At 36.4% G+C, this 17,424-nt stretch overlaps 2 protein-coding genes across 4 annotated transcripts; one reads left to right on the top strand and one right to left on the bottom strand.

Annotated features, from left to right (window-relative positions):
- Positions 1 to 1,207: 1,207 nt before the first annotated feature.
- LOC132626077 (uncharacterized) lies at positions 1,208 to 7,676 on the top strand. Of its 3 annotated transcripts, none has more exons than XR_009577070.1 (2): positions 1,208 to 3,297; positions 5,864 to 7,676. XR_009577070.1 is itself a non-coding variant. In XM_060340805.1 (1 exon), exon 1 carries the CDS (start codon positions 2,004 to 2,006, stop codon positions 3,084 to 3,086), a length of 1,083 nt encoding a protein of 360 aa, XP_060196788.1. In that variant the 5' UTR covers positions 1,208 to 2,003; the 3' UTR covers positions 3,087 to 3,417. The 3 variants fall into 3 exon arrangements, 1 of the variants encoding a protein (XP_060196788.1); XR_009577071.1 differs by lacking the exon at positions 5,864 to 7,676 and adding an exon at positions 4,538 to 5,573; XM_060340805.1 differs by lacking the exon at positions 5,864 to 7,676 and having other exon boundaries at positions 1,208 to 3,417.
- Positions 7,677 to 9,485: 1,809 nt separating this feature from the next.
- On the bottom strand, positions 9,486 to 15,038 carry LOC132626076 (probable WRKY transcription factor 4). The gene is given in 5 exon segments (XM_060340804.1): positions 9,486 to 9,922; positions 9,924 to 10,094; positions 10,557 to 10,712; positions 10,810 to 11,468; positions 14,264 to 15,038. Coding segments are annotated over 5 exon segments (1,428 nt in total). The 5' UTR covers positions 14,606 to 15,038; the 3' UTR covers positions 9,486 to 9,822.
- Between the last annotated feature and the right edge of the window lie 2,386 nt (positions 15,039 to 17,424).

Below are 17,424 nucleotides of genomic sequence, written 5' to 3'. Positions count from 1 at the left end.
ATTGTACACACGTCATTTTCTTATTGTAAATTATATGATTAAATAACTTTAATCTTTTTGTCTTAATATGTAATTACTCCTAATAATATGACATATTTTTATTTTGTGACAAAAGATTTGTTTTGGTCTCCCTTCTCACCTTTTAACTACTTCTTTTTTCTGTTCTTCTCCATTACTGTGTCATCCAAACACCCCCACGTGCAAAACAGTGTAAACAACCCAGGAATATTAACATAGCAGCATTAATACAAAAATAGTAGAACTGACACCCAAAATAAAACCAAAACCGAATAACATCTAAACATAGTTCACCGGAGCGATTCAGACATCACTGGAAAACTACAGTGATTGAAACTTATATTTGGGTGTGGCTTTTTAGAGGGGTGTATATTTTTGTTCGAGATAATTCAACAGGTAAATAATTCTATTTTAAAATTGTTTTGGGGTAATAGAAACCATACAAAGGTATGATGTGTACTTAAGATTTCGGTCAAACGTTTGAGACTCATTTGGTCATTTTCTCTATTATTTTATAATGTATCGTATTGTGCTATATTGTTTTGAAAAAAACAACGTTCAGATTGTATTGGTTTCCGTCGTTACATAATGTAAGATATCAATAATTTGAAGGATAAATTTATAAGAAAAGTAAGATACAGTGTACAGCTCTATAAAAAGTTACGATAAAGAATAAAATATGATTATTAGATACTTACTCCGGATCAGAAAAAGTATTTACTTAGCCATTTTCACAACCATTAAAAAACAGTAATTCCTAGATAAAAATAGGTAATTTGACTAAACTGTCTCTAATTAAATATGTATTGAAATTTGATCACATAACATTTAAAGGGGAAAAATTGGAAAAATAAGATTAATTTTTTCTTGATTTGGTAGGTGGACACTTTTTTTTGACCCAAGAAAAAAAAGCTAAATGAACACTCTTTTTAATCCGGAGGGAGTAATAAATAATGACAAAGTGAGAGAAAAAAAAATAATGACGGGATAACACTAAATCAGTCGTTACATAAAATAGAATTTTTCATCATTATTTAAAGATAGATTTAACATACGTACAATAAAATTAAAGTAACAATCGAAACAGACATTGTATTTAAACTAACAACACCACAATATAATAAAGCATGTAACAACCATCCAAACAAGCTGTTAATCAAACTCTTAATCATATAATACAGTATGTAACAACCATCCAAACAAGCTGTTAATCAAACTCCTAATCATATCCCTGTTTGGCACTTCCACACTTACCACTCTCACTTCCCAATTTTTCTTTCTCATCATCATGATACCTTTCTTCATTCCCCAAATCACCTGATCTTTCCATTTTTTCACTGTTTTTTTTCTTTCTCCATTGTATGCTCATTTCTCTGATCCAGATCAGTTCTTTATATACAATTTCACCTTCTTTTTTCTCTCTGTCTCTAGTTTTGCATGCACCCTTTTGTTTCTCAAGGCTATACTGCAAGTTTCAAGATTTGCAAACACCCTTTTATGCAGATCTGGGCAGCATTTTTTTGAGCTGAAAAAACAGTGAATTCAAGAAAAAACCTGATTCAAAGGACTAGATCCCAGTTTGGTAATAAAGATCCCTTTTTTTTACCCTTTTATTATACTGTTGATTAAAGGGACATGTAATTGTTATATTACAACAAGCAGTTTTTGTTTTTTTTTGCTTTTCTTGAATTGCTGTTGAGTTTATTTTTGTAAAAAAACAATTGGGGTTGGTTAAAGATTGCTTCTTTAGAAATGTTGTGAAATTTACTTTTGTAAACAACACTTGGGGTTAGTGAAAGATTGCTTCTTTGGAATTGTTGTGGAATTTTTTTGTGTAAAGAACAATTGGGGTTGGTTAAAAATTGCTTCTTTGGAATTGTTGTGGAATTTTTTTGTGTAAAGAACAATTGGGGTTGGTTAAAGATTACTTCTTTGGAATTTTTGTGGAGTTTATTTTTGTAAAGAACAATTGTTGTTGGTGAAAGATGGAAATTTCAAGTGGACTGAGTCCAAGAGTGAACTCAGTTACATCAGTTGAAGGTAAAAAAGATAAGCCAAATCATCAAAACTTCGAATTGGAATCAATCGATACGGTTACACAAACGGATCACCATTTTCTTACTTTGAATGCATTGGAGATTTTAAGGGAAACTGTGAGAATTTTAAGGTATAATTCAATAGGTTTCATGGCAATTGCTGCATTGCTAATTTGTCCTGTATCTGCTGTTGTTTTATCGAATGTATTAGTGTATCAACCGTTTGTTTTGAGATTGAGCATAAGGTTATTACTTGTAGCCAAAACTAGTGGACTTCCTCTTAAGCCATTTATCAAACTGTCTTGTCATAAGTTCTCCGAAGTCGTGATTTCAGCTATAATGTGCTTCCCTATGTACGTGACTTTATCGCTGTTGTCGAAAGCTGCGATAGTTTATTCGGTTGATTGCACTTACTCGAGGAAAAAGTTTGATTATCACAAGTTTTACGTGATTATGACCAAGATTTGGAAACGGGTCGCTGTGACTTACTTATGGGTTTGTGTGGTTATTGCCGGTTGCCTCACGTTGTTTATCGTACTTCTTGTTTCCGTGAGCAGTGTTTTTTCGATCATGGGGTTCCCTCCAGACTTGATTTTGTACCCCGCGATGGTAGTAGGGATGATTTTCTCGATAATTTTAGCAAATGCTATTATTATATGCAACATCGCGATTGTGATATCAGTTTTAGAGGATGACTCAGGCCCGCAGGCGTTGCTTAAGTCGAGTTCGCTTATCAAGGGGCAGACGCAAGTTGGACTTCTGATATTTCTTGGTTCAACTATTGGAATGGCAATCGTGCAGGGTTTATTTGAGCATAGAGTGAAGACAATAAGTTATGGAGATGGATCTTCAAGATTATGGGAAGGGCCGCTTTTGGTGTTATTGTATTCGTTCGTGATACTTATCGACTCCATGATGAGTACGGTTTTCTACTTCAGCTGTAAATCGTATAGAATGGAAACCTCAAGTGAAGAAAGTCAACCTGTGCTAGAAGCCTTGACAATTTCTTCCGCATTAGAAGAAGTCCAATAACATGTTTGAAACTTGAATTTAAGGCTCTGGAAGTTATTTTGACGAGGAGGAATTACAACGTGAAGCCTGGATTCGCATTCAATTTGTGCATCTCTTGAAGAGAAAAAAAGGGATGAGTTGAATTCCTCTTGGAGAAAGTTATCAGAAGCTGGAGGCGGATAAGTTATGTTGTCTGCTAACATACTACCAAAAGAAAATCATTTGAAAGATGGTAATTTTGGATTTTTGCACAGTAATAAACTGTTGAAAAGCTCAGCTGAGATTTGAAAATTTTAAACAATGTACTTTTTTTCATTCACAATTTATAAAGATATCTTGAAGTTTTCTTTCATGGGTCTCTTATCTGTCTCCGTTTGCATGTTATGCCGTGAGTAAAAATTAATACAGCTATTGGTGGCTAGATTTTTATCGTTATTTTAAGCTTTCAAAATCTTTTGTTTCTTAAAAAGAAGGAAGTTGAAAGCTTAAAATAACTAAAAAAAATTAAATATGGTGCAGTTTTCTAATAGGAATGTTGTGAGACCTTCCTAAAGCTCCATAACTGATGTTTTGCCTGAAATAGCTTTCATAAATGTTCTTTGGTTAGAAAATGTCTCTTAATATTAGTTACCTGAAAAATAGTGCCACTTTGTTCTCTTTTCTCTATTGTTCTGTGTGTGTGTGTGTGTGTGGGGGGGGGGGGGGGGGGGGGGGGGGGTTGTGCTTCAGTTCAAGTTTTCCATGAATGTAATACTAGGTATCAGTCTTGTGAAACTGTTTTTATGCATCTCTTCCTCTGTGTCGTTACTTTTTTTTTTTTACTTACAAACAAATGGTCACTTTTTGTCTTTAGACACAATATTATTAAGGTAAATAGAGTGGGCCAGTAGGAAATCAATGGAAAATTGGTACTGATTGATGAGGACGTCTTATAACTTGAGAACTGGCAAGGTGTTATTTGAGAAATGACAAATTAGCCAGGGATACTAAGATGTGAAAAAAGAACTCGGCATTCCTCTGTATTATCAATTGATCCATCAGGTATCAGCTACTTTCAGTGTCAAAAACACCCAAATGCCTCAGTATCAATTGATGGCAACACTGTATTTCCAAACCTACCTAAAAGAATTTCCAGAAAAAATCTAAACATGCTCCTTATAGTTGCTCTGACAGGTAACACAGTGGTCTCTGCATTTGTTTGCTAAACCTGATGAGGTTAGACATAAATTAGTTATAAGTTGTTGGCACTTCCTTTCAGATCGAATTTGCAAAGTTGAATATCATTTAGTGTAGTTTGAATATGTGCTGTAGTGTAAGGTGTAGAAACTATTAAGGATCATTCATAATTGCTTACTCTCATTGCTAACTGAGGACTCTGTTTCTTGCAACCGCAAATTCTTCCCATGGCTGGAACATTCCAAACTTGACGGTCCCTTTGTAATGTTTGGTTTTCACGCTTTGTATGCTTACAGATTCAGTGTTCCGAAAGTTTGGTCACCTTCACTTGCTGATGATCTTTATTTTATCATGTCATGCTTGAATTCCTTGAGCTTTCCCATTGTCATCTCTCATCCGGAAGCTGAAGTCCCCATCTAAACTAAAAGCTATGAAATGAATTATTTCTTGGTAGGTTGAGTGCTAATAATCTTTTACAGTCATGTAGATGTTATAATGCTTATTCTCCAGGTTCACACCACACATCTAATTATAGTTCCTTTCTATATTAAACTTTTCAACCATTCCCCTCCCCCTACCCCCTATGTAATAAAAAAAAAACTTTTCAACCAGACTGCTATCATACAATCCCTTGTTTATACTTGGAGATAAGTCTTCTCCTAAGTGGAAAACTTATTTACCGTCATCCTTTGGGGATTTGAGTGGTAATTGTTGACAAGTGTTGGTGCTTTGGGTGCAAATGAGCAGTTGCTGTATCACAAGAGCATTATCTGCCTTTGGGATCCGTATAAGGGCAGCCCGGTGCACTAAGCTCCCGCTATGCGCGGGGTCCGGGGAAGGGCCAGACCACAAGAGTCTATTGTACGCAGCCTTACCTTGCATTTCTGCAAGAGGCTGTTTCCACAGCTCGAACCCGTGACCTCCTGGTCACATGGCAGCAACTTTACCAGTTACGCCAAGGCTCCCCTTCTCCTTTGGGATCTGTATCTCTAGTGGTTATTTTTCGATTGCTCTGTATCTGTAGTGGTTATTCTTGCATTTATTTGGTGGAAAGCAGATGAATAGTCTATCATGAAGTGTTCTGCTCCAATGCTCTTTTCTTTTCGGACCTCTAAATGTACAGCCTGTGGCAATGTCAATTTGGAATTACAAAAGTTTGTGGGAGAATTGTAGGTATTGTTTCTAGGTGTAGCACACTGATATAGGGAAGTGAATTTGACAGTGGTTCAATCTAGGTGCAGTAAACACTTTTGCTGTATTTTGCATGATGCTTTGAGGCTTGAGCCGTCTCAAGAATTTGTGTATAATATATTGCATCATTCAGTCCAATGCTGTAGTATCGAGTTACTTTATTTGCTTGTGTCAAAGCCATAGGCATATCATTTTGATGTGATGATTCGATTGCAGTATCCTGATTGCATATGATAGTTTTGATGATTCCTTTGGTATCCATATCACATATGATAGTTTTGATGTTCTTTTCCTTTTGAGAGTACACATATCGCATATGATAGTTTGGATGTTCTTTTCCTTTTGAGAGTACATTATGTCTGGATGCACTAGCTCAATTCAGTATGGAACAAATCCACTTAGCATATTTATTTATTTTCTTGTTCTTTTAGGACCAATTTTTGGAAAAGCTCAAATGAGGGAGCTAAAAGAAGATGATACATTGTATTATCAGAAGTTGGTATATGTCTGGGGTCTCTTTTGTAAATTTGGTAAGTTGCAATAGTTTTGTTCATGCAGGGAAGACAACTGCATAACCTTGACTGATATTTTTTTGAAATATTACAAATCAAAGTTCTAGAAAACTTAGAATAGCAAAACCATATTCTGGGTCATATAACACAAACATCTGGTAACCAGCGATGATGAAAAAATCATCAGGTGCTGCATTGAGTGGAGAGAATGGTATGTTCTTTATCAAGTGAATATTTACAGCACTTGTCTCACCCAAAATACAAAAAATTGAACTCAATATCCATTGGAATAGGCCAGGTTGAAGATGGTATCATTAGTATACTGACTCTTATCATCATGGTCAGCACCAAAACGAAGGCTACTCCACTTCATTGACCTTTGCACAATCCTTTTAGGTACTTGATAAGACTATCTTACTCACCAGATGCTTCATATCCATCACTAGTGGACCTGGGGGGTTTTCTTCTGAAGAGTCATGCTAGAAGGATATTCATGATATTCGGAAAGATTTATGTTCATTCGCTCTACGAGCAGAGCAGTATACCCAATATGGACCGATTAACACACGGTCCCCGCCTACTGCTCATCTCTCTTCCTCGCATTCCATTCATGACCGGCCGCTCAGTGCCGCTATTGGTGAGTTTTAAGGAGTCTTAGTCGTAGGCGCTGCCTTCTCACTCGGACAATGCTCTAAACACAAAAGTGCAATTCCGCCCCCTGCACTGGGTTAGTGATATTGATTCTGTTGTATTTTGGTCGGTTGGCTGAAGCGGTAGTTTTGTTCTCCGTTTTCTCGAGCTTGCTTGTGTTACCTAGCTTTTTCAGCTATGGTGATACATTCAGAATGGGTGAACATCACGGGTGTCTAAATGCTCTCTGAAGCAACAACACCACCTGAGGAAGAAACTCGGCTTGTCCTGAAATCACCCCATACTTCAACTTCAAGAGGAGCCAAACTTGTTCACATCTCAGGAACATGGAATTTTACTGCTTTCGAACTATAGCACTGGGAATTCTATTCAAGGATTCAAAGGGTAGCTCTGAGGGCAGATTAATGCGCTTACTTATTCTCTTTCAACTGTTATCAAGCTTTGAAACCATACGACGCCCACTACTTCTTAAACTGCTAGTTGTTTCAAAGAGCATAAGGTTCTTGGCCTTCTCACAACTGGCTGGATAATTTTTGAACTCTTCCTTGCTTCAGCAGCAGCCTTTGACATATTCTCTGCATTCAGTCGTGCTAATCTACATTGGCTGATCTTCACAGCAACAGGGTTCTTTTTCTTGATTGGTTCATCCACAACTGTATTTATACCTGCTGAACTGACTGATACACTGTACTACATCAAGCTACAGGGAATCTTTGTTGACAATTCTCAAGGTTCCATGTCTTAGACAACCTTGGACTAGAGTTAAATCTATCCAGCTCAAGCATTGAACATTTTTGTTTTTGAATGTCAGCTTTAAAGAACTCCTATTTTAGAAGCAGGAAAAAAGCATTGGCCAAACTGTCATTTTGAAGCTAGAACCAGGGATGTAGGAGGAACACTAAAAAACTGAGAAGCTTCATTGAAACATGAATTGTCAATTAGTGACAAACTCAATCAAGAGCTTGCTAACAACACAACCAACACTACCTTGTGTAGTCGCCACTCTCTGTCATTTTGCATTGTCACTGATGTCTTGTTATATCCGGACAATCTGCCAGACCGTTCCTTATTGACCTGCCTTGTGATTCTCGTTATAGAATGTATCAAAAGAAATAGAATCTAATATTCTCTCATTTCTGTCTTTTATTTCATATTTGATTTCTCCAATCCATCCTATATATCTTGATGATAAATCCATGCAATTTGGGAGGAATTAATGAGACATCAATTCAAATCGTGGATTTTCGAATAGAGAGACATCAAAAATTCTCACAATTTCTTAAATTCATGGACTCAATTCAATTAAGCGGAATCCTTCATTCACATTTTTTTTTTCCTCCAAGAATGTTTTCTAAAACTCTTTGAGCCGCATTGCTTCCCTCAGAATCATCAAGGACAGAAGAAGCTATAATCTCACTAGATAACAAAAAGCTAAACTTCTTTACAAGAAGTATGTGAAAGAAGAAAAGCTGAGCAAGTGGCAGAATCACTTATAGACCTGAGAATATATAGTCAATTAAATGAAAAATGTACCAAAATGAAATGTTCAGTCTGTGTAGTGTTGTCTCTATATCTGAGCATGTTTTGTTCAAGAAAACAAAAAAGTATTTGCTGATTTGCCAAGCACAAAAACTAGGGATAGAAATAAGAATCACCACCCTTAAAGGGGAAGTTCTCATGATGAGGTATGGTAAGATAGAAACCAATCCAAATCGTTCACTCTACAAAACCATCTATCTTTGTTCAAAGAGTAAAATATCATAGTAATTGATAAGTTATTTTCCCATACAATATATTGCAAAGTCTAGAGAGCGTGTAAACTATTAAGTTGCACTCATTTCAGGAGCCTGTGATGCTTCCTCTGGTTAGATTGCTATCACTGGCACTTGAAGCTTCGTAATATATATTACCCCCAACATCTCATTTTACGTGACGGTGTTTGATTGAGCATGGTGTTTAAGATTTTAAAGAAAACTTTTGGCGTGTAAGCCAAAATATATGTGAAGTACCAAAAATATCCTTTTTAAACGAGTGATGATGAGAGTTCCACATGTCTTTTCATTCTCTCTCGTTATAAAAAAATGAACTTTTATATGAAATGAGCCCCAACAAGTCTTGTCACTAAGGGTAAAATGCTAATCCTAGTGAACATTCAAATATTTGTCCTACGTTCATTTATGAAAGTACTCCTAATGGGTTAAAGACCATGTGTTTATATCTGTGGATCTTCCATCTTGTAAATAAGTTATATCTTGTCTAGGCAAAATTTTGAAAATGATACCTTTATTTTCGTGTCTTGTAGTTTTACTTTATTGCCTACTTGATTTCACGTGTTCATGAAATATATACACAAATCATTTCGGGATTGTAACTAGAACCACCCTTTTTTTTTTTATCAACCTCACATCAATAACCCTAACGCTGCCACCTATAGATAATTTTAGACAAATTTCTTTTGAAGTAAATACCTCAATACCAAGTATAGCTCATAACAACCTATTTTCTAGAGCATACAATAATGCTACAACTACATAGTTTACAAAATGAGAAATGTATCATTCTTTTAGGGACTTAATAAAAAAGGTGAGTGTCATAAAATAGGACAAAGGAGTACCAAATTTGAGCTTTTGACTTAAAGCAACTCAAATCATGTCATTGTAAATAGTGAGATGACCACATAGATGAAGATTGTACTAGTATACTTTGTCCAAGAACTTCATGCACAATAGGTCAAACTCAGATAAAAAGGCCAAGCCAAATAAGATGTTGCAATTCCAACTCCAAAAGTGGTGGAGCTGCCCCAGCAGGACATACTAAAATCACAGGAAACTCTGCCAGAACATTATTACGATATCTTTGAAAAATAGCAAGATAACTAACAAAAAAGAGCTTCACATCAAACACCGTCTGTATTGATCAGTCATCCACCATCACTATGCAGGCATAAACAGCTAAAACATGTTCTACAAGAGCATTTACAGAAAGAATACAAATAAATACAATTATAGCTACTCTATGCCTTTTTTGAGAAAATTTACAATTGATGTATATTCAATCCACTCCATATTCAACCCACTCCTTCCTCACCTATCATTTGTGACAACAAACTTCTATACCATTTTCCTTCTTATCACTCAAATGCAGGAAATAGAACCATCCTGAGATGAGTTCGGCAAAAGTTTATCAGCGGCTCCCTGCTCATTCCCTTGCAGGTTATAGCTTGATAATTATGTAACCTGTTCTTCTTTGAACCGTAGCAGTGCTATTGGTTGCTTCAGAAATCCTGTTCTTCTAGTTGAATCCTGTTTATCAACTACAGGGCTGTGGCCTCAACTGTGACACAGAATTATTTGCGGTGTTGTGGCTACTGTTCCTAGCTGCAGGCACGTCATGATTATGTTTTCCCTCGTATGTTGTTATGACTGCTTTTGGATCACTTGGAGCCCTTTCCACATGCTTCCTTACGTTACATCCCTGGCTGGTACATTTATAATAGCTTCTGCAGAAAAATATAAGGTGTACAGTATCTGTTAGCATAGCAAGCAACATAACCACTAAACATCTGGCTTAGCAGTCACAGAAGTCATCTAGATGTCTGATTGGTTTGTTTTGTCCTTGCATGTAAATAATACATGGTCCAACAGAACCACCCAAAATTCAGACCATGAGTTTCAAACAAAGAGTTCTAAATTGATCATGGCAACAAAAACAACAACTACGCCTCAGTCCCAAACAAGTTGAGGTCGGCTATATGCATTCTCATTTCTTCAATTAAGCTCATATGATATCATCATCATACTATATAAAATAAAAGTGAAAAATAAGTTTAAAAATTATATATATACAAATAGTAACAACAATAATATTAATAATATTAAAAGTTCTCTAAATGCATAGATGATTCCTCTATCGTGGAGAATTTGTTCATTGACAACAAATATGTAGATGAGAGATATTGTACCTTGGATAAGGATTTCCTTTAACAACTTTCTGCCCATACTTCCGCCACCTATAACCGTCGTCCAAAAGATCAACTTCGCTTGTTGTTTGAACAATGATCTTAGGTTCTGTAACTGTCCGAGAAGAAGCTGCCTCTGAAGTTTGTAGTTCTATGGCCCTGCGGAGTGCAGTTTTAGAGATGGAGTAGCTATAAAATAGACAAGCCTACAGAAATATTAACTTCAAATATTGTCCCAAGTTTGTAAGCAAATTACCTCCGCTTTGATTCACGTTCATCATTTCGATCAGCTAAAGTATCAGCATCACCCACTTCCTCACCTTCACTTGATCCAGAGATTTGGTCGTGTGTAGCTTGGCTGGATTCTGGATCCTGCATTTTTATTGAATGGGAAGACACATTATCCGTGGAGTTGCTGAGTTCAGATGGGCCGTGAAGATTATAGGTTCCATTAGGTTTTCCACTCTCTTTCGAGCGTTTACTAGGTTGAGGCAGCTGATGGTTGTGTTGGCCCTTGTAGATAATCTCAGTTACTTGTCCATCAAATGACCGCTCTACCTTCTTTTTGACTGGACAATTTGGATGCGTACACTTGTAATAACTACGAGGATATTCGCTTCCCTTGACATGCTTTTGCCCATACTTTCGCCAGTTGTAACCATCATCCGTGGGCTTATCAACAGCAAGAGAAGCAGGTTCTAATGCTTCATTTATAACATTAGGATCTGATGCAGGAGGCGGCATCTGTTGGTTTGCTGTGGAATTTGAGGTTAGGGATTGGAACTGTGAAAAAGACGGTGCAGGTGCTGCTGATGAAGATGGATAGTCAGGTTGAATGTGCAATTGAGACCGAGGTAGTGCTGCCTGAGCTGTAACTTGAGCAAGGGCTTGCTGATGTGACATTCCAAAAGGGCCCTTTTGTGGTCCAAAAACGATATGTAAATAACTTTGTAAAGGCAAAGTCAATTTAAACTAATAGCATCATCATTGTACATGTTGCAACAGTTCATTTACAGAGTGGTATTTTCTGCCAGTGATTTAGCCATAATTCTGGTCATGTGATTGTAAACTAAAGATTGTATTCTCTTGTATGAAAGAATAATTCTCCCCAGACGAAATAGAGTAATTTCTCTTAAAGCATAACTCTAACCTTGCCAGGGCCATAAGGACAGGTTTTGACAACTTACAATCTGGTGATTTGCCAGTCTACTATTTGGTTATACGATATGAAGTGGGAAAGTAGTGAAGATCTTAAATTATCTGAATTACCCAAGCATGTAACAAAGGATTGACAATGCATCCAACTTATAAAGGTAACAGAAAAGAAAAATGGCACGCTAACATTGCAAATGTAATTTCATAAGTTTGGGTTGTAAGGTCAGCACAGACATGGTTTTCAACATGGACATGTGCTTTCCAGTTTGCAAAAACAAGAAAATGTCCAACTACAGTTCCTTCCCCTCTCTAAAAGTACTGGAAATTAAACTTTTCCCGTACTTTACTATATTCTGGCAAATAAAACCAGCAAATCCAGATGTGAACTTTTTCCCTCTCTACCTTTTTTTCTTTTCTTCTCTCTTGCACGGAAGTCTACCCATGGCAGCTCTGAAGGACCCGCAATCCTCGACTGGGGATCAGAATAGTCCAGTCTACCAACACCCCTGACCACCCACAGCCACCAGCTGACCTATGCATCCTCCCACACCACCCAAAATGTTGTTTGTTACGGTTCTCCGCTCAATGCAACTGAGCACTCCAAGCCCTAGAAAACCCATCATGCCAATGAACGAGTTTTCTTTTAAGGGTAAACCGGCTCACTTCTCCTAGGAGATTATTACAATAATCTGGCACTTGACTGTCCATTTATGCTTATTGAGAAGTTTTCGAAGGGGACACAAAGAATCAAAGCCATCTGCAAGAACTTTGTCAGATTGAAAAGAAAGGAAAAAGTGTATTGGGATCCTCAAAATGAATCAATCCAGACCAACAAGGTCCTTGCATCATTAAAGAGGAACATAAGCCAAGGGGAACAGGAAGAACTAAAAGGTGCCCTACTGGTGTTTCTTAGAAGTCCTAACAGAACAAGAAGATCAGAGAGCGCACTAAGAGATCGATGAAAGTTCTACAAGTGTGAGGGAAGCCTACCTCAAGGCTCAACTAGATTCCTACAAATGCCAAGGAAAGTTTCCAAATTGAAAATCCCCGTATGAGTTTCGGAAATGTTTGTTTTGTGAATATAGAGGCTTTCCCCTTTGCATCAACCTATTGGGAAAACAAACGGAGGGATCAAAATTTTATACTCGGGAAAAGAAGAAATTTAATTACACCACAAACTAGGTCCTAGTAAAGAAGTGCGGGAAGAAGGAAACAGAGAAATCAGAAGAAGAGGATTCACAATTGGACCATGAACCTATCACTACATTTGGGCCTAGATCACTAAGAATGCACGAGGAACAAGAGCCGGATTATGTGCAAGAGAACATAAGGGATGTGGGTATGGTGGGTCATTTATATCCCCAAAAGGAAATTCAAGATTTATAAGAAGAGGAGAACTTCTTAATATATGGAAATTTCAAATACATGTTTCATCTTCTTCTCGCGATCTTGTAAAGGTCTTTAATGTAAACTGGAGGAGTTCTCCCTATATACTTAGTTCAGGTAATCAACAATAGTCTTACATCTTTGATATATGATCAAAATGTAAAGGAGCCTGCTTGCCCAACCTTAGCTTGTATGCAGAATATTGAATGTCCACCTACTACCCCACATTTGGCAATTTCTACCAAAATGAGCCTAAATAATATGAATGTTGAAATATTAGCATGAAGGATCTTCACATTGCTACCAAAGAAAGAGCATCAGCTTGTAGTTCCAAAATTGCAATCTACATTCAGCAATTTAACACAAAACTGAAGCACTACTCTTTAGTAACAATGGTTGAATTCCATCTCCTTTTGATCATTAAGAGTCTATCCGACCAAACTTCCAACATAGGCTTATTTTGGAAAGTGCGGCCACCTTATCCAAAAAAAAAAAAAGTGTCTTTGGTCAAATGGAGCTTTAGAATAAGTAAAAGTGAACGGGAGGAAGTTAACATTTTATTATTTAGTACTCTCCCTGTTTACTTGTCCACTATACTACACTAAATTTTTACTTTTTCTTGTCCACTTTAGCATATCAAGAGAAAGATAAACTTTTTTTATCGTTTGAGCCTTAACATTAATTACTCATTTTCAAATCATTTTTCAAGCCTATTGAGACTATAGGCCAATTAATATACATATTATGGTAAAATATATACTTCATTTATAAAGTCAAAAGTGGACAAAGTAAAAGGGAAGGAAGGAGTACTTTTAAGTGGTGTGCCAAGTCAAACATGGCCAAGCAAAAATAGACCTAAACTTCAATCAAATCATATCCAAAAATTACTAAATCCTCATTAAATCCAATTATCTTGAAAATAAGCAGTAATAACAACAACCCAGTAAAATCCCATCACGTGGATCTGGAGAGGGTAAAGTGTACGCAAACCTTACCTCTACCTTGTGATCATGTAGAGAGGCTATTTCTGATAGATCCAGGCATGAAAAAGCATCAGCAATAATAAACAGTAATAATAAGCACTAATAACAACAAAATAATAAGCTTAACAAATGAAACAAAATGAGCAGTAAAAAAGAACCAAAACAGCTGCAAACTTTTACAACTACCTGGCCAGGCGAGAACAACAAACCGGGCGGTATACTAAAAACCGGCGACTCACTAATCACCAAACCGGACGGCCGGTTCAGCTTGAACCCAAAATCACCGGTTTCCTTTAGACCGGAAAAAGCCGCCGGAGATACCATAGCGCCGGCGAGTAGTTGCGAAAAGGAAGGATATTCCGAGTCCGAATCCGAGAAGAAGTTGGAAACAAGTGTCAATGGGCCCGGGCTAACACCGGTTGGGCCAGGCCCGCCCATAAAGAAATTGTGTATTGAAGCCCGTGGTGGTAAAGTAATAGTGGGCCGCTCCGGAGCGGCCCTTGATGATGATGGTTGGTTCTTAGCCATTGATTTTGATTGCTTTGACCCTTCAGTTCAGGTGCGCACAGGGTAAATATGCAATAGCTCGCAAATCACACAGAAAAGCAACCCGCACTAGGCAAGCTCGTGCGACGAGCTCGACTCAGAAGGTAAATCTCCTGCTGCTGCTGTAGGCACGGGGTTTCGAATCTGAGACCCTTCACTTCTTATGGTTTGGAAAAAAAAAAAAACAATAATTGTCATTTCTTGCTTGTATACTTGTTTCTTAGCTGTGTATGAACTTGGTTGATATTGGTGGTAGGTTTGTTTTTCTTCTTCTGCTTGTAGTTGTAGATATTGGGTTTCTCTCTTTAAATAGAAATGATAAATAGAGAGAAAGCTGGTGACTATGTCTATGGTGATTTGTTGATAATTGTAGTTTCTTTCCTTCACTATCTCTACAAGAAAGAAAGGAAGGCTTTTAAGGATCTGTTAATTATTATTATTTTTAACTATTTTTTTGTTTAAAAGGGTATATGCAGCAGATACAAAAAATAGAGGCTTTGCAGTTATGTGCAGATTTTCATTTTTCTCTGTTTTTAAAAGCTTTTCGGGTCTAAAATTCTTGAGAAACTTACAAAAATGACTATATAATTAGATTTGTTAATAATCCGTAGTAATATTTTGTATATTTATATTTCATAGTTGGTTTTTAGGTGTATTCGTGTGTATTTGAATACACTTTCCTGTTGTATTCGTAGTTAGGTTTTAGAGATCCCCTCGTGTATTTGAGTGTATTTCAATGCACTGCTCAGCCATATACATATGTATATAAATGAATCAAACAACACATAAAATCAAAAATCCAATTCAATTGACAAACATACAATCAAGATATGTATTTGGCCATATACATATGTATATAAATACACATACAATTGTATTCAGCTTTTGCAGTACGTAAACCAAATACATTAAAATACATATATAAAACTGCATATAGCTACGAAATGTAATTAACTTAATTAGTAGTAGTAGTTATCAATCATAAATATCTCTTAGAGTTAGCTATGTCATGTAAAATTTCTAAAATTCTTTTGTCCAAATAGCCTGTCGTAGTTGAGATACATAAATTATACACTAATTATATACATATATATATTATGTATTTATTGACTATTTTTAGTTTAAATGGTTGAGTAAACTGTTATTTAAGTTAATTCTACTATTCTTTTTGAGAAAATATGGGATTATTATGTGGGATGACTATCATAGCCTCAGATTGATAAATTGGACAAATTGAAACTTCATTAAAATTAATTACTGACTTTCTAAATTAATTTATAACATGTTTTACTAAATACATACTTGCAAATGATTTTCTCATAATAAACTTGAAATCAACATTAGGTTCCTGACTATTTGTTAAAAGCCGGGAAGATCTTCTAATGCAACACAATAAAAGGAATGAACAAAGGAAAAATGTATATACCGAACTATGTCAATTTATATTTAAATAAATTAATGTAAGAATACACGGAAGCGGATTACGATGGCCAAACTTTAATTATCGGCTCAAATAACTAGTCATCCCACTTAATGTTTAAGATTTTTTTCATTTTAAAACTCGATTCTAATCCTCAAAACCTCTAATTAATGATGGAGAAATTTTATTCATAATCCATCTCACCACAATTTTTTATTGGTACATAAAGTCTTACACATCAAACTCAAAATAAAATAAGAGAGCTTCACAAAGTTGCCATTTGGCAAGTTGGCTTCAACTTGAGTTGGATAAAACACAGAAATGCATGATATATGGTTATGTCTTATCTGGTTAGTTGTTGATAGTTGTTGAGCAATCATTACGCCGCACAATAAAAGCTAGTAACTTTTAGATCACTTCCAAATGGGATAATGCTTTTTATATCCCACGTTTATGGTTAGTGCCGAGGGGCAACTCCCTATTTGCGCTCCACTAGTCATTTTTTATTTTTAGTTAGACAGAATAGTCTGGAAGGCCTTTTGTATTTATCCATTTTTGTCACGTCGGTATTCATATTTACGAATTTATCAACTAAACTCCTCAATTTAATCAAAATAAGTATTTTAAACTCTTCCAACCATTGAAGGTATTCACTCGCCCTGACATGAAGGACATGTCAGATTCACCTAGATAAATTGATGCCATATCATCAATTATTTTTATATAAATTAGCTTTTATAAGAAATTAAATTTTATCCCCTTTTCTTTTAAAAAAAAAAAGAAAAAAAGAAATTCCTTTTCTCTTCTCTCTCAAAACCTTCCCATCTCTCTTTTCCTCCCACCACCACGGCACCACCACACTACCATTCCTTCCTCCTTCATGTGAAAACACATGTGTTTACCCCGGATTCGGTAACCAATTAAATTTGTATGTGGATAGGATATGTGCTTTGGCCTCAATATGGATTACAAAGAGTTGATAAGAGCGCCTCTTAATACACGAATAAGGAGCACAGACTCCGGCCGACTACGCATATAACGAGTTGGTTGGAGAGGTTCAACATGAACGATCAAATTCGCAATAAACAAGATCAATAAAGGATTAACTAGAACTAGATCAATAGATATATTGTGTTACAGAATATTCTTGAAAGTAAAAGATGAACCAACCCCCTTAAGGGAGGAGGGAGCACTCTATTTATACTAATGAGCCCCTGGGCCTCCCCCAATGTGGGTTTAATAAAATAGTAATAAAAGGGACAGCCCCTGCACGGATTTGGTGGGATTTGACTGATGGCGCCGTCTGACACACGCACAGTTGGCGGCTGACCATGATGTGACACCACTGACGCGTCCTAGCAACGGTCGCATCGGACCAACG

Source organism: Lycium barbarum, chromosome 2 (assembly GCF_019175385.1).
Source record: "Lycium barbarum isolate Lr01 chromosome 2, ASM1917538v2, whole genome shotgun sequence".
NCBI classification, from domain to species: domain Eukaryota; kingdom Viridiplantae; phylum Streptophyta; class Magnoliopsida; order Solanales; family Solanaceae; genus Lycium; species Lycium barbarum.
This window is presented reverse-complemented; position numbering and strand designations above follow the sequence as displayed.

Bases quoted from the DNA above. Each gene is read 5' to 3' on its own strand.
- LOC132626077 (XM_060340805.1), top strand. From the start codon at position 2,004: ATGGAAATTTCAAGTGGACTGAGTCCAAGAGTGAACTCAGTTACATCA.